A 25,100-nucleotide genomic window follows, 5' to 3' on the forward strand; every position below is an offset into this window, starting at 1 on the left:
CTGGCTCCTTCTCTCCTTCTGGTCTCAGCGCAGATGTGGCCTCCCCAGTGGCACCTTCCATGACCACCTACCCCAAGCACCCTCTCTTCTCTAGGGTTCCAGGGGATGGCTGTCTGCCCCATTTCCTTCCTTTAGTGTATTTTTTCTTCTTTTTTTGCCCAGGCTGGAGTACAGTGGTGCGATTTCAGCTCACTGCAGCCTCCACCTCCTGGGTTCAAGAGATGCTCTTGCCTCAGCCTTCCAAGTAGCTGGGACGACAGGCGCCCGCCACCATGAATGGCTTTTTTTTTTTTTTTTTTTTTTTTTTTTGAGACAGAGTCTCGCTCTGTCCCCCAGGCTGGAGTGCAGTGGCGCAATCTCAGCTCACTGCAAGCTCTACCTCCCAGGTTCATGCCATTCTCCTGCCTCAGCCTCCCGAGTAGCTGGGACTACAGGTGTCCGCCACCCCGCCTGGCTAATTTTTTGTATTTTTAGTAGAGACGGAGTTTCACCGTGTTAGCCAGGATGGTCTCGATCTCCTGACCTCGTGATCCGCCCACCTCGGCCTCCCAAAGTGCTGGGATTACAGGCGTGAACCACTGCGCCCGGCCTAATTTTTGTATTTTTAATAGAGATGGAATTTCACCATATTGACCAGGCTGGTCTGGAACTCCTGACCGCAAGTGATTTGCCCACCCCGGCCTCCCAAAGTGCTGGGATTATAGGCATGAGCCACTGTGCCCAGCCAATCTTTAGTATATTTCTCATGCTATAGCATGAACTGGCTGATGTGCTAGTTTTCTGTCTCTGACTATCCCTCACACACATAAGCATCAGAACAGAAGCACCCCAGGAGGGGAAGGGGAGACTCCCTTCTCAACCCCATGGGATCCTCAGCTCTAAAACCCATCACGGAAGGCCCTGGACATTTGCAGGCTTGTAAGCAAGGACCATGTCAGTATCAATCATCCTGGGAAAAGAATCTCTATAAAAGTTTTATATGCAAGTACACGCTAATAAAACTAAGACCACTGAGAAAGCTGCTTTTTGCCTCGGGAACGCCTCCGCACCTTTTCACACCCTTGTGGCTCTCCTCACGTCTGCCTGAACACTCTCACCTAAGCAGATGTGCGAGTCCAGCTGCCTCACGCCCGCTGTCTTTTCTGGGCATCTTTACAGCTACCGTAGCAGGTTTTCCTCTGTAAGTGAATGTGCATCATCCTAGCTGAGGCTTTTAAAGGGAGGACTCGCTGCCTGTTGGAATACATTAAAGTCTGATGGCGAAACAGCCTGTTGAGCTAGGTAGGGCCTCGGCAGCTTCCTTATGAGTATAGTATTTCTAAAAAAAGCTGTTGAGGCCAGGCATGGTTTCTCATGCCTGTAATCCTAGCACTTTGGAAGGCTGAGGCAGGAGTATTGCTTGAGCCAGGAGTCCGAGACCAAAATGGGCAACATAGTGAGACTTGCATCTCTACAAAAAAAATTTTTTTTAATTAGCTGGATGTGGTGGTGCACACCTGTGGTCCCAGCTACAGCTCAGGAGGCTGAGGCAGGATGATCGCTTGAGCACAGGAGTCGGAAGCTGCACTAAACCATTGCACCCCAGTGCACCCCACTGCACCCCAGTCTGGATAACAGAACGAGATCTTGCCCCCATCCCCTCAAAAAGTGGTCACATCATAGACAGGTTAAAAGCAAAGCAAAGTGGCTGGGTTAAAAGGGGATTTAATCCTGGTGAAGAGCAACAACACTGCAGTGGTTTGAGGCTACACCTCTTGCATCAGCCAGCTTTGCTTTTGAAGTTCAAGAAGTTACTTCTTGACTGACGCTGAAGACGAAGAAGTTAAAATTACACAGTACGGCCTCAGTTGCTTAATCTCTAAAATGGCGATAATAATGTCAACCTCAGAGGGTTCCTGAGACCACGTAAGCACTGAGCCCAGTGCCTGGCACACATCAGCACTCTGCTAATGGCAGCTGGGCTCCCGTTTCTGCACACAACCCTGTGCTTTTTTTTCCTTTTTGAGACAGTCTCGCTTCATCACCTAGGCTGGAGTGCAGTGGCAAGACAAGTTACTGCAGCCTCAACCTCCCAGGCTCAAGCAATCCTCCCACCTCAGCCTCCCGAGTAGCTAGGACCACAGGTACGTGCCACCATGCTTGGCTCATTTTTAAATTTTTTTTTTGTAGAGACAGAGTCTCACTATGTTGCCCAGGCCAGTCTCGAACTCCTGGACTCAAGCAATCCTTCCATCTCAGCCTCCCAAAGTGCTGAGATTACAGGTGTGAGCTACTACACTGGGCCAACCCTGTGGGAACTTCAGCAAATGACAGAGCAGTGGTAAGAACACTGCTGAGGGGCCGGGCGTGGTGGCTCACACCTGTAATCCCAGCACTTTGGGATGCCGAGGTGGGCGGATCACCTGAGGTCAGGAGTTCAAGACCAGCCTAGCCAACATGGTGAAACCTTGTCTCTACTAAAAATACAAAAATTGGCCAGGTGTGGTGGTGGGCGCCTGTAATCTCAGCTATCTGGGAGGCTGAAGAAGGACAATCGCTTGAATCTGGGAGTGGGAGGTTGCAGTGAGCCAAGATCGTGGATCGTGCCACAGCACTCCAGCCTGGCGACAGAGCAAGACTGTCTCAAAGAAAAAAACAAAAGGGACACTGCTGAAGGAAGGAAAACAGGACCTGGAGTTAGGACACTTTGCTGACGCCCCGCTGTCTGGGCTATCAGAACATGGGGCTGCACGTTGGTGGCATTCGACACAAAGCATGGAGTCCCTTTTTTTCTCTTCCCTGTGTGCGTCTGTGGTTGCATTTACCTCCGGAATTACTCCACACTCAACGGCTTGATGAATCTAAAAATATTTTTTCTAACATGGCTTTATCTAATCATGCCTCCTAATGGCCTGCACCACTATGTCTGAAGTATTCCAAAGTGTCTATTTCTGGCATTGATAAGCCGGCCAGGGAGACATCAGGAAGTTAAAAATTGCTGTTTAAAATGTTTACCAGTTAAGGGGTCCAAAAAGAGAAAGAAAAGGTGCAAGCAGCCATTTCTGTATTTTCTTCATCATCTAAACTTCTGACCTGTTAACAGGTTTACCTGTGGAGGTCTCCTCTGCTAGAAGGAAAATTTCTAAGGACAGGGGAAGAGTCCCCCGCATCGTAGGTAGCTAATGAATGTGTTAGAATTAGACAGACATTCTATTTTTTTTTTTTTTTTTTTCTATTTAGGCATTTTGCCAAGAGGCCACAGAATTCAGTGCTTTGTGGTCTGGATGAATTCAGGTCTTGAGGATCCTGAAGCATATACAATTTGGGGGTGCTCTCTTTTAAAAAAGGAACAGAACAAAATGAATTGAGACAGCATCTCGTTCTGTCACCCAGGCTGGGGTGCAGTGGCAAAATCTCAGCTCATTGCGACCGCCCCGCCCCCTCCCATGTTCAAGCAATTCTCCTGCTCCGCCTCCTGAGTAGCTGGGATTACAAGTGCACACCACCAGGCCCAACTGATTTTTGTATTTTTAGTAGACATGGGGTTTCACCATGTTGGCCAGGCTGGTCTGGAACTCCTGACCTCAAGTGATCCACCAGCCTCAGCCTCCCAAAGTTCTGGGATTACAGAGTGAGCCACCATGCCCGGCCAACAATATGAATGTCTAAAACTCAAGTACTGGGCTCTATAAAGAACCCACATAAAAGTAAGGCCTTGAAGTGGGGCTTTCAATGCCGCAAGACAAACCTTCCCCTAGATGTCCTGAGATGATTTCTGGAAAGAGATGGGACCAGGCCCAACACAGATAAGAAACGGTGGCTTAAAAATAAAATCAATTTTGGTCCATCAGTTGCCTCATGGGAGTTTGTAACGCTATATTCAATTTGTTAAGCTGCACATTTAGAAACCCAATTCTTCTTTAAACTTTTAAGTGCAACCTACAAATCTTATTCATCAGCATCTAAAGCCTGCGGTTCTGAATGATCATTTTTAAGGGGACTTTTGCATTCAAGGTCTTCACAAGCCTCCTGTGGGATCTTCATAAGCATGTGGGCCCTTTGCTGTCTGAGCGGGAGGGGGCAAAGAAGGTGGCACCCTCTCCCTCATCGCAGATTATAGTGGGGTGTCAGGGGCCTTCACTAGGGAACCCCAATCAATGCCATTTTCATGTAGGGGGAATGTCCCCAGAAAGAAAAGGAATTCTGTCCATGCTCTGAAACCTCAGCACAGCCCAAGGCCTGCCGGACAGCTTCCAATATGTGCCAGGGATCTGAGAGGTTGAAGACCAGGCCTGGGGTCACTTAGAAAACCCCTGGCAGAGAGGGGACAGCACTGAGGACCAGTTCCCAAGCCAGGGCTGCTCAGGGGAAGATGGGCAGGAAAAGCCCAGGGGAACCTTGAAAAGCTACCCCATCTCCCTTCTCTCAGCCCTGGAGGGTGGATTAGGATTAGGCAAAGCAGTTCTGGGAGGCTGGGAGGAGGCCCTTCCTGTAGGCCTGTTTGCATAAGAAGCTGTGGTCAGTCACCTCCTTCCTGCAGGCTGGGCCGGGGCTGTCACTGCGTGCAGCTGACACGAACCTCGAAGCCGACTCAAGCTCTGAGACCAGGGCGGTGGTGACGGGAATTATAAACGCACCTCCCCCACCCCCAATAGCAGGGCAGGGAGACTGAGGTCCTCAGAGATCACTCGCAAAACAAGGCAATGCCCCAGCTTCCTACAGCAAGATCTTGGCACTGGGTTCAAATCCCAGCTCCTCCCAGCTGTGTGACCCAGGGCCAGGTACCTGGCCTGTCTCTCTAGCCTTACTTTCCCATCTGTAAAATGGGGAGAGTGAGCATCCCTACCTCTACCTCCTGTGGCGTTCTGTAGGACTGAAGTCAGCCTGGGCGACAGGGTAAGACCCCATCCCTACAAAAATACAAAAAATGAGCCAGGCATGCTGGCGCACACCTGTAGTCCCAGCCACTCAGGAGGCTGAAGCAGGAGGAGCACTTGAGCCTGGGAGGTCAAGGCTGCAGTGAGCTGAGGTTGCACCACTGCACGTCAGCCTGAGCAACAGAGCGAGACTCTGTCAAAAATTTTTTTAAAAAAAGATCGAAGTAACACGCTTCTGCTGTGTAGCACATAAAACAGGTTCAAATAATAAGCGCTTACATTTGGGAGCTGTTTCTATGTGCCAAGACCTCTGCTAAAGTCTTTCACCTGGATTACGTCAACCTAGTAAGGGAAGTACTATTAATGACAACAGGCCTCACGTAGGCCATGCTTTCTGTGCTGGAAAGAATTCTGTGAGTCATTACATTCACTCTTCATTCCTTTGTTCTTTCATTCATTCATTTATTCATCCCTTCACTTGTTCATTTAACTACTCTCACAGCACCTACTGTGTTACAGGCCCTGGACTCAGCACTTTGGCCAAGGAAAAAGGCAATCAGTTCCTGCCCCCACCAAGAAGCCACAGTCTGCTGGGGCAAGGGGATGGGGGGCAGTTATAATTCTGTGCTGTGAATGTTGGATGGAGCACCCCCAGGAGGAGGCTGTGGGGCTTCCGGGGGCAGGAGAGGTTCTTGGAGGATGTGGTCCACACTAAGGCCTCAGCAAAGCAGAAGCTAGCATCTACACACCTGCGTGAGTCCCACTTAAAGAACACGAAGATGACCTTGATGGCACTGGGGAGCCACAGAGGGCTGTTGAGCGGAGGTTGCTCACTGGCTCCTTTGAGTGACCCTGCCAGGCAGGCACACTGAGGGCTTGTGCAAGGGCGCTACATATGAGGTCCTGGGGAGGGGTGTGCAGAAGAGGGGCAAACAGGGTTTGGGGTGGCAGGGCAGGACCAACGGCTCACATTTCTAAGCTGAGCCTGGGCAGGTAAGGCCTGGGAGGTAGGAGCCCAGCGCCATCAGCGCAGAGAGGCTGCGCCAGCTCAGCTCCTGCAGGAGGAGAACGCTGCACCCACTGAACCATGGAAGACCTACTGTGTGCTGTCCACAGTGCCTGGCAAGGGGGGCACTTGTTACAAATGCAGAGTCTCAGGTCCCACCCCAGAACTGCAGAAGCAAAACGTGCATGGCAACAAGATTCCCAGGTGATTCGAGCACACTCAAGTTGGAAAAAAAATTGTAGGGAATGCCATTTTAGTACGTCCCCTCATAAGCCTATGATAGGGTGCTAGGCAATGCATCAGGGGCTCAGCGCCTGGAACCTGAAAGTGGGAGGGGCCTCCAACGGCATCATATCCTCCTCCTCACACAGCACCTGGGGCCCCACCACACTCAGATTAGACCCTCAGGATGGGGCAGAATAATAACAGTCCCATTTGTCAAATGCCTGTGAACCCAGCTTAGAGCTAAATTGCCCTGCTTGCACCTGCTCTTTTTTTTTCCCTAAAGATGGGGTCTGTGTTGCCAGGTTGGTCTTGAACTCCTGCACTCAAGCGATCCTCCAGCCTTGGCCTCCCAAAGTGCTGAGATTGTAGGTGTGAGTCACAGCGCCTGGCCCACTGCTCATTTTTAACGCTCAAATCAAATCCCAAGTGACCATGCTCACTTTCCAGATGAGGAGACCGGCTCAGAGAAATGAAGTGACCGGCCCGAAGCCACAGAGCCAATAGCACGAAGGATTATAATACAGCTGGACTCCGAAGCCTGGGTTTTTGCCTCTGCATCTCTATGCATGTAGAATATGAACCTAAAGTTCACCACTCAAGCTTGGATGGACCTAACATCAGATGCATAACAGTAAGCCCAAGGCGGTTTGTTTCAGGGCTGGGGGCTCCACTTGCTGGAAAACTGTCTTGAGGACAAAGGGGCTCTGCCTTCCCACATCCTCCACAGTGAGCTCCACAGTGGCTGCCTCTACCAGCATAGGTACCAAGCACCTGGTGCAGAGCAGATGCTCACGAACTTTTTAAGAGACAGGGTCTCGCTCTGGTGCCCAGGCTGGAGTGCAGTGGTGCACTCAGAGCTCACTGCAGCCTTGAACCCCTGGGTCCAAGCGATCCTCCAGACTCAGCTACCCAAGTAGCCAGGACTACATGTGTGCATCACCACACCTGGCTAATTTTTAAACATTTTGTAGAGAAAGGGTCTTGCTATATTGCCCAGACTGCTCATGAACTTCTGAAGGAACAAGCAAGGCATACCCTTGACACTCTATTTTCCAACATCCAGAGTCCATATGTGCCACTCTGTTAGAACTCAGTGCCTGGCCGACTTGTGTTACCCTACACACTCCTCAGCCTATGGCCCAAGGAGGTTTCACCTTGCCCTGACTGAAACCACCCACCCTCCATTCCTGCCCTTGGGGGATGCTGAGCTGACCACAGGCCCCAGGACCTTACTGCTCTGGAGGAAAACATTTGTATGTCTGGTCTTTGGCTATGGCGATTGGCTCAGACTCAGGTCCGTGACCCCATCAGAGCCAATGAGAAGCCAGGTGACTCTTTCGCTGGGCTCAGGTTCTCTCCCCTCCACTGGGCTTGGTGGGCTAGATGTGTAGAATTAAAGGTATAAGTCTTAATTGTCTTTAAGTTGGCCTTGGATGCAATCAAACTGAGACCAGAGGCCACAACAACCAACAGACCGTCAGAATCTGAGCTCTTGAAATTGACTTAAGAATAAAATATACTGGATTAACAATACACCTGTGTTTAGACACACAAGAGAAAGTGGACATTTATATGTCAGTTTCCATAAAACTTAGGGGAAATTTAAGTGTGTTTAGTAAGAAGGAAGCGTTTCCTGGAGTATTAAAAGGTTTGTTTCAAAGTTCCAACAAGCTGTAACCTTGAGACTCCGAATGCTTATTTTAGGAAACTACATCTGTTAGAAGTTTATGGTAGAAATTTGTTCAACTTGCCGGGCGCGGTGGCTCACGCCTGTAATCCCAGCACCTTGGGAGGACAAGACGGGCGGATCACGAGGTCAGGAGATCGAGACCATCCTGGCTAACACGGTGAAACTCTGTCTCTACTAAAAAATATAAAAAATTTGCTGGGCATGGTGGCAGGCACCTATAGTCCCAGTTACTCTTGAGGCTGAGGCAGGAGAATGGCGTGAACCCGGGAGGCGGAGCTTGCAGTGAGCGGAGATCGCGCCACTGCACTCCAGCCTGGGCGACAGAGTGAGGCTCCGTCTCAAAAAAAAAAAAAAAAAAGAAAAAGAAATTTGTTCAACTTGAAGCTTCCTCATGAACTCTGTGTGATGATCAAGTCACTGGCAAGGACCTCTCACTAACCTAGCTGTTAGTAACTCAAGCAGCACTCGCTTGTAATCCCAGCCACTCAGGAGGCTAAGGCAGGAGGACTGCTTGAGCTCAGGAGTTCAAGACCACCCTGGGTAACAGAGCAAGACCACGTCTCCAAAAAAAACAAAAACAAAAAACAATTAACAGGTCTAGTGCAGCGGTGCACGCCTGTAGTGCCAACACTTTGGGAAGTAGAAATGGGACGACTGCTTGAGGCCAGGAGTTTGAGACCAGCCTGGGCAACATAGTGAGACCCCCACCTCTACAAAAACTTTAAAAAATTAGCTGGTATGGTGGTGCATGCCTGTAGTCCCAGCACTTTGGGAAGCTAAGGCAGGAGGATCACCTGAGTCAAGGAGGTCAAGACCAGCCTGAGTAACACGGCGAGACCCTGTCTCTACGAAAATAAAAATAAATTTAAAAATTAGCTGGGTGTGATGGCACATCTGTGGTCCCAGCTACTTGGGAGGCTGAGGCAGGAGGATCGCTTGGGCCCAGGAGATTGAGGCTGCAGTGAGCTATGATCGCAACACTGCTCTCCAGCCTGGGCAATGGAGCGAGACCGTGTTTCAAAAAAGTTAGAAATACCCAAATAACAAATAATTCAACCAGAATACAGTTTAAGGCATTCCTCATTCCTCTTCATTAAAAAGCAACCTAAAGGGTATCTAAAAGATTAACAAAACATAATGCAGAAGGTTGATTTTCCTTAACAGAAATTTGAGGCAGCCACCCCCATCTTGCCTGAGGCTGGAACTAACCCTAAGGAAGGGGAGCCAAAAGACAGAGGTCCTGATGACAGCCCAAGCCCCTAAGTTGGGCTCTACCACAACTGATTCATCTTTGTGTGTCTGGCAGTTGGCAGGATCCTGGGATCTAACAGGTCCTCCATATGTGTCTGAGATTCCAAGCACATTCCATCCGAGGAATCAGGGTGAGGCAGGGGGTGGCTGAAGAGCCCTTCCTCGCTTCCACGCTAGTTATAATTTATAATTGTGTGATCCTCACAGAAACAGAAGTGGTTCTTTCCTTACTGTTTAGGAACATCTTGTCTTGGAAGAGACCAGAAGCATTAAAACAACTACAGTTGGTTGGGCACAGTGGCTCATGCCTGTAATTCCAGCACTTTGGGAGGCCGAGGCGGGTGGATCACAAGGTCAGGAGATTGAGACCATCCTAACACGGTGAAACCCTGTCTCTACTAAAAATACAAAAAATTAGCCAGGTATGGTGGCAGGCACCTGTAGTCCCAGCTACAGGAGGCTGAGGCAGGAGAATGGCGTGAACCCAGGAGGCAGAGCTTGCAGTGAGCCGAGATGGCACCTCTGCACTCCAGCCTGGGCGACAGAGCGAGACTCCGTCTCCAAAGAAAGAAAAAACTACCACCCTCCCCCTACCACTCAGCACTCAAGGAAAGAAACAGGACAAGAAATTTGCAAGGGCATGGCCCCACCCAGCACCCAAACCCACTGCCGGCCTTACCGAATGGTAGGCTGGTCTCCACTCAGCTGCTTAAATCTCCGATGGAGCTGCTCGATCTGATCTGATGAGACTGAGAAGTGGGGAAAGAGAGAAAAACAAGACAGAAGAAAACATCACTGACCGTCAGAGGGAGGCTGCAGGTATTCCTCTGCCCCATCCCCACCGGCTGCCGCACCCTTTCTCAAAGCGTCTCCCACCATGGCAAAAGGGAGTGCCGGGTGAAGCAGCAGAAAGGATTTCCCATTCTTCCCAGAAACACAGCTCTGCAGTGATCAGTTCCAACTGCCTTAGTAATAATAATACAACTATTACTAATAGCCCCAGAGACAGGGCAGTCATGAAGCAGGCCATTCTCCCAGCCTCTGACCTTCCCTAGCCCACTAAAGAGAAACTTTTGCTTTCTGTGGCAGGGTTTCACTTCCATCACTCAGGCTGGAATACACTGGCACGATCAGCATCACGGCTCACTGCAGCCTCTACCTCCTGGGCTCCAGAGATCCTCCCACCTCAGCCTCCTGGGTAGCTGCAACTACAGGCATGCGTCACTATGCCTGGCTAATTTTTGTTTATTTGTTTTAGAGAGACAGGGTTTCACCATGTTGCCCAGGCTGGTCTCAAACTCCTGGACTCAAGCAATCTGCCCGCCTCGGCCTCCCAAGGTGCTGAGATTGCAGGCATGAGCCACCAGGCCTAGTCAAGAGAAAATTGCATCTGGTTGTCTGACCCTTCCTCTTCCACTCCAGAAGATGAGTTTTATCCTAGCTGAGAAAGGGGCTTTGTATAGTCACAGACTCGGAGTCAGATGAGTAGCGAGAGGAAATAAGGGTTCAGGCTGGTGTTGGACGTGATCTGGGAAACCTATACTGAGAAATGTATGGAGAATCTGGTGGAGCAAAGAAATGGAAGGACTCCAATCTGGGTGACAGGGTAAGACCCTATCTCTAAAAAATGTACAATATTAAACAATGATCTGCATTTCTCACTTCATTACCAAAACGACTCAGTGAGTGAGTGGATATTATCTCAGGTTGTTTGGTTGGTTGTTTGGAGACAGAGTCACACTCCATCACCCAGGCTGGAATGCAGTGGTGCAATCTCAGCTCATTGCCACCTCTGCCTCCGTGTTCCAGTGATTCTCGTGCCCCGGCCTCCCAAGTAGCTGGGATTACAGGCACACACCACCACGCCCAGCTAGTTTTTGTATGTTTAGTAGCAACAGGGTTTCACCATGCTGGCCAGGCTGGTCTTGAACTCCTGACCTTGAGTGATCCGCCCACCTCAGCCTCCCAAAGTGCTGGGATTACAGGTGTGAACCATCACACCCGGCCTTTATTTCAGTTTTATAAGTTGAAAACTGCAGCTCAGAGAGCACTTAAGATCCCACAACACACAGAGGCAGAGCTGGGACTGAACTCTGAGTCTGTGCGACCCCAAAGCCAGCCTTCACCACGAAGTAATATCGCCTGTCTGCCCAGAGTACCTTGGCGCTCAAGGCCTTTAGGTCTGGTTCCTGGGGACTATACAGTTCACGCAAACTTTTCCAAAACACGGGCTGGACTAGGGAGATGTGACCTCCCACCTCAATCCTCCCAGTATTCCCTACCCCTAAGCCCTGTTTTGCTCCCATTACAAAGACAGTTAATTTCTGGGGTCAACTGGTCACCTCACTTCCTACTCATTGTTTTTTGGTCTCAGGCTCTTCAAGAATCAACAGCTCAGTATTCTCAAGCATCTCCAGCAGTTCATTAAGGCTGCCAACCCGGACTGAGGGCTCCCTACTTCCTGTGGGCATAGCTCCAATGATTAGCTCATCTCTTCCTCCCAACACTCTAGGAGGGGGCTGTATCCTCTTGTTACAGATGTAGCCACTGACACTTGGAACGGTGAGGTGAATCATCAAAGTGCAATTTCTACCTTTCTGCAGGAAAATATGGCCATTTATATCATAGGTATGTCAGCAAGGACACTGGCATACTTCATGGTCTAGCAATTCCACTCCTAGGTAAATACACAAATAATGCATGCTTCGGTTTACCCAAGCATGCGTACAAAGATGTCATGGTGGTGCCATTGGAATTGCCCTAAACTGGAAACTACCCACATGCCCAACAATGGCAGAGTAGAGTGCTAATGTGTAGTATAGTCAAGCAATGGAATAGCACACAGCAACGAAAATGAACAATATAGATAATCACAGACAAAAGCAGCCAGACAGGAAGGTGTACATACTTTATGATCCTATTTGCATAAAGTTCAAAAACAGGCAAAACTCAACTACAATGTCAGAGGTCAAGACAGTGGCTGCTCTTAAGGGAGGCATCGTAGATGACGCTAACATTGTAAATGACTTTTGGAGGATGAGATCAGGAGGAGTGACTTGAATGGAGTACAAAGGGGAGTTCTGGGTACTAGGAATGTTCCATTTCTAGACCTCCATACACTTGACATAGTTGTGTGCTCGGAAACCTCAAAGAACTGTCTGTATGCTTATGAGTGATGCACTGCTCTGGATGTGTACTAGATCACAACAAAACATTTACAAAAAAAAAAAAAAAAGTGTTGGTCTTCCTTGACTAAAGGAGATCTGGGAAGAAAAAAGAAAAATGAATAAAAAATTTAAAAAAATTGTAATTCCACTTGACAGAAATGTATCCTAAAATAATAGACACAACAGGTACAAAAATATGAATACATAAATGTGTTCAACTTTGCACTCTTTAAAATGGCTTAAAATTCGACTTGCCCTAAGTGACTATCAAAAGCAGATTGGGGCCAGGTGCGGTGACTCACGCCTGTAATCCCAGCACTTTGGGAGGCTGAGGTGGGCAGATCACTTGAGGTCAGGAGTTTGAGACCTGACCAACATGATGAAACCCTGGCTCTACTAAAAATACAAAGATGAACCAGGCGTGGTGGTAGGTACCTGTAATCCCAGCTATTCGGGAGGCTGAACTAGGAGAATCGCTTGAGCCCGGGAGGTGGAGGTTGCAGTGAGCTGAGATCGTGCCACTGCACTCCAGCATTGGCAACAGAACGAGACTGCCGGGGGAAAAAAAAAAAAAAGCAACGCAAAAAACAGATTGGTTGAACACTTTTTGGTATGGTTAGCCAATTTTTTAAGTATACCGCCTTTAGAGTGCAAGAGGGAGGAAAAAAATTTTTTTTAGGTATACTGCCTTTAATAGTGACAGTTGTGTATTTGCATAGAAATACATTCCACATACACTGCCTAAAAACAGCTTGCTACCAAGAAAGCGCAACTCTGTGTTGTGGAAAAGACATAAAAATATACAACTGTGTTTAAGTAATTTAAAAATCCTAGTTATTTTCCCCGAAATAATAATTATTTCTCATCTCAATACCTGGATGAAAGACTGTTTTGCTTTTGGTTCATCTATATTTTCCAATTTTTCTCTAATGTACAATGTACATGTATTCGTCTTGGAATGAAGATTTTCAGCCTACAACATGATCCCATCTGGATGGCTGAGAGATCTCATAAATACTGCGATTAATGAATCATCACTGGCTGAGTCATGTCCCAGGCACACATCATCTTCTTCAGTTCCTTCCATGACCTTGTGAGGGACTGACTATTCCCGCTTTACAGAAGAACAAACTGAGGCTCAGCAGGGATGTAACTTGCTCAAGGTCACTGACCTTGATGGAGGCAGACCCACAATTTGAACTCAGCCTGTCTGGCAGAAAACATGTAGTTCTGTGTTGTTGTTGTTGTTGTTGTTGTTTTTATTTGTCTGTCTCCCTTTGTATGATCACTTAACCCCCAAACCACACTGATCTGATGATAAATAATGATTAGAAATTACAGCTAAACAAGTGCACCTAAACAACCACTATTAAAGATGAGTTATGGCTGGGCGTGGTGGCTCACGCCTGTAATCCCAGCACTTTGGGAGGCTGAGGCGGGTGGATCACTTGAGGTCAGGAGTTGGAGACAAATTCATAGGAACAGAAAGTGTAACAGTGGTTGCCTGAGGCCAGGGAGGGGAGGGGCTGGAGAGGGAGAACAGGGAGACACCGCTAATGGGCACCAGAGTTTCTTTTGGAGAGAGATAAAAATGTTCTAAAATTATATTGTTTTGATGGTTGCATAACCCTGTGATTATACTAAAACTATGGGGTTCAATTTAAATGGTGAATCTCATGATGTGTGAATTATATCTCAATAAAGCTATTTAAAAAACAAATTACTGAATAATCATAACAACAAGGACAGACATTAACACATTAACTAAGCATTGCCATTTTCTGGCCTCTGTGTTCAACTGTACTTGGATAAGCCTGGGCTGCTACAACCCTCTCCTTCAATTCTGTTAGGTAGGTATGATTCTACGCCCATTCTAGAGATGAGAACTCCAGGATGTGCCCAAGGTCCCACAGCTAGGAAGAGGTATACAAATCATCCTAGATCAAGTTTATCTAATAGTTTCCAGTTAACTGCATCCAAAGTGCTTTGCAAGGCCGGGTGCAGTGGCTCACACCTGGAATCCAGCACTTTGGGAGGCTGAGGTAGGCAGATCACTTGAGGCCAGGAGTTTGAGACCTGCCTGGCCAACATGGTGAAACCCCATCTCTACTAAAAATGCAAAAATTAACCAGGCGTGGTGGTGCACACCTGTAACCCCAGCTACTTGGGAGGCTGAGGCAGGAGAATCACTCGAACCCGGGAGGCAGAGGTTTCGGTGAGCTGAGATCGTACCACTGCACTCAAGCCTGGGTGATGGGAGGGGGGAAGTACAAGCACACACATGCAAACTCACATACACATACTCCCTCTGTCCTGCCTGATTGAAAGCAAAGGATTAGGAAGACAACCTCCCACCTCTGGGACCCTCTTTTTGACACCCAAATCCCTGGAGCCAAGGGCTCAGCTCACAGCTCAGGCGAGACTCCTCCGGCACAGTGACTGAGAGAAAGGATGATTTCTGAAGCCTCAGGAACTGACTTTCAGAACACCCCAGGCCCTAGCAGGTGGAGCTGGTCTAACCCGACATGCCTGGTGAGCTGCTTCCTCCTAACTGCGCCTCCCACCCCAACCCCCGCCCCCGCCCCCGGGGTTAACCCTGGGCTCCCAACAGGGCCCCTCGAATAAGCACCTGATGCATGTGAGGGTCCCAAAGCCCATGGAAGGACCTGTCTTTCCCTCAAGGGCTCCTGGGTTGGAAGCTTTTCCAGTTTTCTTGCTCCTCACCTCTGAGCCCTTCTCCAGGGCCCTGAGGTCACAGTTGCCATGGGGATGATGGGCAGAGATTGGCCTTGGTTCCTGGCAGCTGGACCTCATTATTTCTGGTTTTAGATTTCAACCTGAGGGAAATGCACACCAGTCCATGGGGCTGGTGGGAGTTTAACTGGCCTAATCTTTTGGGGATGGAGGTGAACTGTCACTATCAGAAACTTCAATGTGAAAGAACACACCTACCCGTCCAAGTGGCTGCTAAGCCCTTGAAGGCGGTGAGCCCAGACTGAGGTGTGGTGAAGTGGAAACCACACATCAGCCGGCGAAGACTAAGTACAAAAAAGAACGTAGACGACTGCAATAACTTTTGATATTGATTATATGGTAAAGTGATCATATTTTAAATATAATGGGCTAAATAAAATACACTATTAAAATTCATCTCACCATTAATTTACTTGCCTTAATTAGAAAATCTAGAATTACATTACATAATGTAATTACATTACAGCTACTAGAAAATTTACCATGATTATACCTCACATTATTATTTGTGTTGGGCAGCGCAGGTATATACCCTTTGCACCAGAACTTGATCCCTAGGAACAAATCCTGAGGAATTAAGATAGGCATATAAAGCTGAACATACCAGGGTAATCATGGTTGCCTATTTAGAGCAGTAAGAAATTGGGGGGCCAAGTATGGTGGCTCATTCCTTTAATCCCAGCACTTTGGGAGGCCGAGGCTGGTGGATCACCTGAGGTCAGGAGTTTGAGACCAGCCTGGCCAACATGGTGAAACCCTGTCTCTACTAAAAATACAAAATTAGCCGGGCGTGGTGGTGCATGCCTGTAATCCCAGCTACTCGGGAGGCTGAGGCAGGAGAATCGCTTGAACCTGGGACAGAGGTCGCGGTGAGCTGAGATCGTGCCACTGCACTCCAGCCTGGGCAACAAGAGCAAAAACTCTGTCTCAAAAAAAAAAAAAAAGAAAAAAGAAAAAAAGAAACTGGGGGAATGGGCCAGGTGTGGTGGCTCATGGCTGTAATCCCAGCACTCTGGAAAGCTGAAGTGGGAGGATCACTTGAGCCCAAGAGTTCAAGACCAGCCTGAGCAACACAGGCAGATCCCATCATACAAAAAAAAAATCAAAAAATTAGCTGGGCGAGGACTAGTGAGGCTGAGGTGGGAAGATCACTTAAGCCTGGGAAGTTGAGGTTGCAGTGAGCCAAGATTATACTCCAGTGTGAGCAACAGAGCAAGGGGCTGTCTCAAAATAAAAAGAAAAGAAATTGGCTGGGCACAGTGGCTCAAGCCTGTAATCCCAACATTTTGGGAGGCTGAGGCAGGTGGATCACCTGAGGTCAGGAGTTCTAGAGCAGCCTGGCCAACGTGGTAAAACCCCGTCTCTACCAAAAATACAAAAATTAGCTGGGCACGGTGGCAGGCACCTGTAATCCCAGCTACTCAGGGGGCTGAGGCAGGAGAATCACTTGAACCCGGGAAGCAGAGGTTGCAGTGAGCCGAGATCATGCTATCACACTCCAGCTTGGGGGACAAGAGCGAGACTTTGTCTCAAAAAAAAAAAAAAAAAAAAAAAGAAGCTGGGGGAAATGCTGAGCCACAGAAAACGAGACAGATTAGTCCTGATACATCCTAAAGTTGGAATACCACACAGTCTTTATAAATATTTTTTAAATATTGTGGGGCATCGGAAAATGTCATGTGGCATGTTGTTGCATGGAAAATCCAACAGACTAAGATCTCATTTACACACGGAAGTTCATATTGATATATGCATGTGCACAAGAAAAAATAGGAAAGGGTATATAACAAAATAATAGTAGTTGTTTTCAGATGGTAGAACTACAGAACATTTCTCTCCTCTCCTCCCTTTGACCCTAAATTTGGTTATTTGTCCCTTAACTTTTCTGCAATTTATGGAGATTAGTTGTATAATTGTATTTGGGTTAAATTTTGTTGTTTTTTTTTTTCTGAGATGGAGTCTTGCTCTGTCGCCCAGGCTGGAGTGCAGTGGTGCGATCTCCACTCACTGCAAGCTCCGCCTCCCGGGTTCACGCCATTCTCCTGCCTCAGCCTCCCGAGTAGCTAGGACTACAGGTGCCCCCCACCACACCCAGCTAATTTTTTTGTATTTCTAGTAGAGATGGAATTTCACCGTGTTAGCCAGGATGGTCTCGATCTCCTGACCTCATGATCCGCCCATCTCGGCCTCCCAAAGTACTGGGATTACAGGCATGAGCCACCTTGCCCAGCTGATTAAAAATTTTTTAACCATGATGACTATAATGGACAAATAAAAGAAAGACCAGATGTTGATGAGGCTGTAGAGAAACTGAAACTCTCATACATTTACTAGCAGGGATTTAAATGGTACAACCACTGTGGAAATCAGTTGGGTAGTTCCTCAATTAAATAAACATAGAATTACCATGTAATCCAGCAATTCTACTCCAAAACAATTCTTTTTTTGGAAACGGAGTCTCGCTCTGTCGCCGAGGCTGGAGTACAGTGGCGCATTCTCAGCTCACTGCAATCTCCACCTCCTGGGTTCAGATGATTCTCCTGCCTGAGCTTTCCAAGTAGCCGGGTGGCATGCACCAACACTCCTGGTTAATTTTCGTATTTTTAGTAGAGATAGGGTTTCACCATGTTAGCCATGCTGGCCTGGAACTCCTGACCTGAGGTGATCCACCCTCCTCGGCCTCCCAAAGTGCTGGGATTACAGGCATGAGCCACTGAGCCTGGCCAACAATTCCATTTATACCCAAGAGAAGAGAAAATGTACGTCCACACCAGAAACCTGTAACCAATGTTCAAAGCAGCACTGTTCATAAGTACCAAGAGGTGGAAACAATCCAAACATCCATCAACAAAGGAATGGGTGAACAAAATGTGACACATCCAGATGACGGATTATTATTCAGCAAAAAAAAAGAAATGAAACATTGGTAAATGAAAAGAAACAAAGCATGGATCAATGCTACAGCATGGATAAACCTTGAAATAATCACACGACATGAAAGAAGCCAGACATACAAGGCCACATGGTATATGATCCCATTTATATGAAGTGCCCCGAACAGACAAATCTAGTGAGACAGAAAGTAGACTGATGGTTTCCAGGGGCTGAAGGGTGTTGGGGGAATGAGAAGTGACTGCCAATGGGTATTCTTTTGGGGGTGACAAGTTGTTCTAGAATTAGGTAGTGGTGGCCAGGCACTGTGGCTCACACCTGTAATCCCAGCACTTTGGGAGGCTGAGGCGGGTGGATCATTTGAGGTCAGGAGTTTGAGACTAGCTAGGCCAACATGAGACCCCGTCTCTACTGAAAATACAGAAATTAGCCAAATGTGTTGACAGGCACCTGTAGTCCTGGTGCTGGGGAGGCTGAGGCAGGAGTATCGTTTGAACCCAGGAGGTAGAGGTTGCAGTGAGCTGAGATAGCACCACTGAACTCCAGCCTGGGTGACAGAGCAAGCCTCCATCTCAAAAAAAAAAAAAAAAAAAGAATCAGACAGTGGTGATGTTTGTATGACTTTGTGAATATACTGAAAGCTATAGAACTGTATACTTTTAAACGGTGAATGTCATGAGCTGTGAATTAGGTGTCAATGTAAAAACTGTTTAACCTTGGATATGAAGGGGCAATAGAAGCCAATTCCTTCCTCAGATGCTGTCAAGGTGGGGTTGAGAATTTCAGTGTCTCCAGGGTCAGAAAGGCATTACATGAGAGAAGGGGCCTGTGTAGGCATGAACTGGAGCCCCACCCTGTCGAAGGGGCTGCCATGGGAGGCCAGATTTTCCCCTTTCATTAAGAGGAGGCAGAAATCCGCTGGGTTAAAAAATACTGGCAATTGACTGCAAAGGGTTCTGAATGCTGGGTTAAGCGCATTGCCTGCCTGGCCCTGGCCTCCCCCATCAGGCTGCGGGGACCTGCTTACACCCTGCTGTGCTAAGCAACCCATCACCAGTGGGAGCAGAGCCATGCAGGGTAGGGGGTCAAGGACAATGGTCCAGAACAGGGAGGATAGAAGGGGCCCAGAGGCAGAGGAGCAGGCCTGAAATCCCTCCTGGAGTCCAGCCTCCTCTCCCTGACTCAGGAGGGAAGAGAATGTCAGCACGTGCTCCCATCCATTTTGGGGCACCAGGACTCTGTGAGCCTGTAGTCCCAGGACCCAGGGAAGGGGCATGCACACCACTGCCTGCTCTTCCCACAACCCCTGCGGGCCCCAGGAGTGTGTGGGCCCTGAGAGACACCCCCGAGGCCCCATCTGTGCTTGCATGGCCCTCTGAGCACCTCTGGTTTGCTAGGTGCTTGCTAGAGGCCAGGGAAGCAGACGCAAAAAGCGCAGCCCCATTCTGCTGGAAATGCACATCCCCTCGCCAGGATCTAGGACAGTAAACGCTGCTTTAGCTGGCCAAGGGGCACCAGGGTTGCAGTGGAGGTTCTAGGCCATGGGGATGGGAGTAGGAGGTGATGCCCAATGGGGTTGTGAGGTGGGGTGGACGGTGCTGGCAGAGGGCATAGCCTCGGCAGAGGCAGAGCAGGCAGGGCTCAGGGAGCCTCGGGCTCTTCAACGTGGGTGGACGACAGGCAGGGAATGAAGCAGCTGGGGTGGTGGGAGTATGAAGGCCTCATCCATCAGGCCAGGGCATTTGAACTTGCCCCGAGTCTACAGAGGACACCAAGCCAGGGAACAAGATCCCGAAGTGCCTGTCAATAGACAGGGTGGGTGTGGATGAGACTGAGAGATGGCAGGTGCAGCCGCCCAGGGTGAGGGTGGGGAAGGGGGAAGGTGGAAGGGCTCAGGACAAGGCCCTGCTGGAAGAAGCAAGCACAGCTGAGTACCTTCTCGCGTGCCCCAGGGACTCCCCAAGCCACCCTGCCTCCCGCTGGCCCCACCAGCTGTGCCAGCCTGGACACCAGCCCCAGGACACCAAGAGGCATCACTGGGAATATCTTGGTGACTTCCAAGACCCCCAGCACTCTCCTGCTTGCCGCCTCTTGAAAGATTGGCCAGGACTCAACCCAAACATTGGGGAAATCCCGGAATACGGAGGTGAGCCAAGCCGGATGGAAAGGTGAGCTCCTGACAGCATTGCCGGGGGAGGCTGCTGTGAGTCTCTGCTACACATCCCACTCAGTTGTCATCCTGAGCTCCGGAGGCTGCTTCCTCCTCTGTGATACAGAGGTGACAACAAGACCTCCTCCCTCGTGAGGTTGTTCACACCATGAAAAACCACCACAAGCTATTCACGATCGCAACCACCAACGTGGCAACCACCCAATGTCCACCAACTGGTGAGTGCAAAACCAAAACGGGTATATCCAGGTGATGAGATGTTATAAACACAACACAAAGGAAGGCAGCCCTGTCACACTCCAAGAAGGGATACCACTAGATATACAAGGCCTGCCTGCTGCAGGATGCCATTTACATGAAATGCCCCAGACAGGCAGATCCGCGCAGGCAGAATGCAGATTAGTGGTCACCAGGGGCTGGGAGAGGAGGAAATGGGGAGTGACTGCTAATGGGTATGAGGTTTCTTGGAGGGCAATGAAAATGCTCTAGAAATAGATGTGGTGGTGTTTTCATATCATTGTGAATGTACTTAATGCCACTGAATTGTACACTTTATTTTATTTTTCAATAGGGATTGGGTTTCACCATGTTGGCCAGGCTGGTCTTGAACTCCTGACCTTAAGTGATCTGGCCACCTCAGCCTCCCAAAGTGCTAGGATTACAGGCGTGAGCCACTGCACCTGGCCTGAATTGTATACTTTAAAATGGTTACAATGTAACTTTTTTGGGGGGTCTCTCACCCTGTCACCCAGGTGGATGGAGTACAGTGGCACAATCACAGCTCACAGCAGCCTCAAACTCCTAGACTCAAGTGATCCTCCTGCCTCAGCCTCCCGAGTAGCTGGGACTACAGGTGCACACCACAGCACCCAGCTAATTTTTAAAAGTTTTCTTTTGTAGAGACAGAGTCTTGCTATGTTGCCCAGGCTGGTCTCAAACTCCTGGCCTCAAGTGATCCTTCCACCTCACCCTCCCGAAGGGCTGAGATTACAGGTGTGAGCCACAGTGCCCAACCTAAAATAGTAAATTTTATGTTACATGAATTTTGCATCAATTTTTAAAAAGATCATGCACACCTTTAGCACAAGATCTGGAGGGAGACATAGGAGATGCAGGAGACGCTGGGGTTGCCGGGACTGTTATTATTGTCCCCTAAGTAATCTCGTGATACCATCGTGGCTGTTCAGCTGGATCTAGGCTCACCAGGGACACAGCAACTTGCATGCCTCCTGTGGCTACAGCCAAAACAATGACTAACCCTGGGCCTTGGGAGGGAGACAGGAAGGGACATCCTCCTTAGCCTTGCAGGGACCACTCCACAGGGGACTACCCTCTCACGCCTGGCACACGCAGGGTGCTTCATGATGCTGGATGCCAGTTTCTCTCCTTCACCTGCATTTTCCTTGGATGCCATGTGCTAACCTCGTATACATCATAGATCACTCTTAGCTGCTGGGATGTTAAAATTAACCAAAGATGCATTTGGGTGCACTTGGCCTTGAGAAGGAAGCTCTCAAATCTCTCAATTCTGTCCTTCAGAGCAGCAGCAGCAGCTCGAAGATTAATTGCTGGCATTTATGCAGCACCTTAATACCCTTTTCACGCCAACTTCGACCCACTTTGTAAGCGTGAAAGCCAAGGAATTCCTGATAAGAGCTGCCGCAGGCCCACGTCAGCAGTGTTTACTTCAACCTCGGATACCAAGGGTCCTGTCAGGATCTCCGTGGGTTTTTTCCTACCCTGAATGAATCCTCCAATTCTCAGGATTGAAGGGGAAGCTGGGACAGAGTGAATTGACTTTAGAATCTACTCTTCTCTCATGAGCAGTAAGGCAACTGAGAAAGCTGTCAGAGTGGGTGCTCGTGACTTTAAAAATCGCAGTCTGTTTTGTTCATCTATGTTCCCTTCCTACAGCTATGCTCTGTTCTTTACCATGCGCCTTATAGCAGTAATAATAACCACCATATGTTTTAGCTGGGCATGCTGGTGCACGTCTGTCATCCCAGCTACTTGGGAGGCTGAGGCAGGAGAATTGCTTGAACCTGGGAGGTGGTGGTTGCAGTGAGCCGAGATCGCACCACTGCACTCCAGCTTGGGTGACAGAGTGAGACTCTGTCTCAATAAATAAATTATAATAACCCCCATGTGTTAACATTTACCCAGAGGCTAGGACTCAGCCAAAGCCTGGAATTATCTTATTCAGTCCTCACTTTTAGGGTGCCTCCCTTTAGGGCTGTGCCACCCTTGTAGGGTGGTAATCACACTCATTTTATAGATAAAGAAACTGAGTCTCAGAGAGGCTAAGTCACTCCCTGAAGGTCACACAGCTAGGAGCAGCAGAACTGCGACTCAGACCGAGGTCCATGACTTTAGATTCTATTTGCATAGCCATTGGCTAGGCTGTATGCCCAAACTGAGGAGGGATGGAACAATAATACCATTTATGTAATTAGAGAAAATACATATCATTTATGTAATTAGAGAAAAATTTCTCCATTTTAATAAAAAGACTAAAGATGATGAAGGGGAAAAAAAGCAACAGTGAATCAGGAGAGATTTTGAGAGTGGGCGAGTGGGCGTCTTCGGAGCATCTAAGAAGCAGGTTTTCACAGCCTTCCAGAACTATCTTCAGTTCCAGATTTATTCTGAGGCCAAATCAAGCAGAAACAGGCTTATCTAAGGCACAAGGCTGGCCAGGCACAGTGGCTCACGCCTATAATCCCAGAGCTTTGGGAGACTGAGGCGGGTGCATCACTTGAGGCCAGGAGTTTGAGACCAGCCTGGCCAACATGGCAAAACCCCATTTCCACTAAAAATACAAAAATTAGCCAGGCATGGTGGCACATGCCTGTAATCCCAGCTACTCAGGAGGCTGAGGCACAAGAATCACTTGAACCTGGGAGGCACAGGTTGCAGTGAGCCGAGACTGTGCCACTGCACTCCAGCCTGGGCAACAGAGCGAGACTCTCTCTCAAAAAAAGAAAAAACAGTACAAGGCTTACTTCAGTAGGACACTTGGATCAGGAATTCCAGGTCCTGCTACTCGGAGCTAATACAGATTCTGCCTTCCATTACAAACACTGGATAAAACAGGAAACAAATGTAATGCCCAGCTAAACGGAAGGAAAGGGCAATACCCAAGTGCCAGGGGCAAGGAGGAGACTGGGAACCAACAGGGTTAGTGACAGACGCTGCTGAGGTAGCCCAGGTGTTAGAGTGGTTTCAGGCTCCAACAGCTAAGGGTGGGGGCTTCAAGTCCACTGAGTGACAGAAAAGGTCTTGGGTCTGCATGAACTGGAGCTGTGCTCCCTCTAAAAAGCTGAAATACAAAAGGCTGCCTCTGTACATCAGGTGGGTCAGAAAAAACATTCCCCACTGGCCCACAGAATAATAAGAAAGCCATCTCTGCTAGGGAGATGGCAGGGGAAAGGGGAAAGAGCAGGCTTCTGCAATGAATCCAAGGTCTAAGACCGAGCCACACACTGGTGAAAAATCTAAGCCTCTGTGGGGCAGGAAACCCAAACCAAGGAGTTAATGTGAAAAGTGTTTCCAGACTGGTGAAAACCTTGAGATATCTAGCACAAGAAATGCAAATGCACTGTGTAAGGCTCTTCTAAAACCCAAGGCACACAGGTATCCTGTGGGGCAGTAGGGGGAAGGGCTGATGGGAGTCGGGAAAAAGCCCAAAGACGAGCTCATAATCAAAAACCAAACCATACAAGCAAATGAACCATGATACAGGAGAATCAGCAGACACAATTAACAAAAGGAATAGCACTCCCAGAAGGCAAAACAGAAGAGACTATATAGTAGGCTTTAAATTATTACAAACAATGGGAGAACAGTACCCTATGAAAAAGAGGTGAATATGAAAACTATATAGCACTTATAAACATTTTTTTACAAGTCATTGGAATTTTTTTGAAATTGAATAGGTTAAGGCAGCAAGGTTGTAATAGATGAAGAGAGAATTAGTGAACTGGAAGATAGATCTAAGGAAATGACCCAGCATATGGCACAGAGAAATAAAAAGAAAATATGAAAGAAAGATTAAGAGGCATTCAGACAGAATGAGATGAACCAACATTTTTCTAATAGGAATTACTAATGAAGAAGATAAAGAGAAAGGGGAAAGATAATATTTTCATAATGGAAGATATGAACTTTCTTTAGAATCAAACAACATAAACCATTCCCAGGATAAATAAAAATAAATTCACACCTAGACATTGCATGTACAAAACACCAATGACAAAAATTTTAAAACAGGGAAAAGGGAAAATAGGTTTCTGCAAAGAAATGTCAATTAGACTGACAGCTGATTTCTCAACAGCAACAAGACCAAAAATGAATCACTGGAAAAACAAATATCCAGCAACCTTACATTTTACACCCAGCCAAATGTTCATTCATGCATGCCTGCAAAATAACAATATTTTCTTTTTTTTTTTTTTTTTTTTGAGACGGAGTCTCGCTGTGTCACCCAGGCTGGAGTGCAGTGGCGCGATCTCGGCTCACTGCAAGCTCCGCCTCCCGGGTTCACGCCATTCTCCTGCCTCAGCCTCCGAGTAGCTGGGACTACAGGCGCCCGCCACCACGCCCGGCTAGTTTTTTGTATTTTTAGTAGAGACGGGTTTTCACCATGTTAGCCAGGATGGTCTCGATCTCCTGACCTCGTGATCCACCCGCCTCGGCCTCCCAAAGTGCTGGGATTACAGGCTTGAGCCACCGCGCCCGGCCTAATAACAATATTTTCAAAGTTTGCAACTCATAGAGCCTCACTGAAAATTCTATGGAAAGATGCATTAAATAAGAAAACTATATTCATAAGGAAGACTGGTTGCAAGAATTAATAGTGTCTGCATAAAATAATAATGAACAACATGTAGGTTCTTAAATACTATGGAGTGATACAAATTAAAATATATTAAGGTCCCCAATTATGAGCACAAGGGCAGAGATGGTGATTAAGTTTAGGCATGTCCAAGATAGCAGACATATAAAAAATGAATTACTAAAAAAAAGTTATAGCATGCCCTTTAAAAGAAGATACGTAGCCAGCTCCTGAAATGATTAGTAACTGCCAATA

At 48.0% G+C, this 25,100-nt stretch overlaps 1 protein-coding gene across 6 annotated transcripts in view; it reads right to left on the reverse strand.

Annotated features, from left to right (window-relative positions):
- The window catches only part of TESC (tescalcin), a 79,290-nt gene that overhangs the window by 45,112 nt on the left and 9,078 nt on the right, over window positions 1–25,100 (reverse strand). For all 6 annotated transcript variants that reach the window (XR_013400558.1, XR_013400559.1, XM_015152898.3 and 3 more), the window contains 1 exon segment: window positions 9,708–9,777. Coding sequence is in view for 4 of the 6 variants with exons in the window: in XM_015152898.3 (XP_015008384.1) it covers window positions 9,708–9,777 (70 nt within the window). In the remaining 2 variants the exon portion in view is untranslated.

The sequence above is a fragment of the Macaca mulatta genome, chromosome 11 (genome assembly GCF_049350105.2).
Source record: "Macaca mulatta isolate MMU2019108-1 chromosome 11, T2T-MMU8v2.0, whole genome shotgun sequence".
Classification (NCBI taxonomy): Eukaryota; Metazoa; Chordata; class Mammalia; order Primates; family Cercopithecidae; genus Macaca; species Macaca mulatta.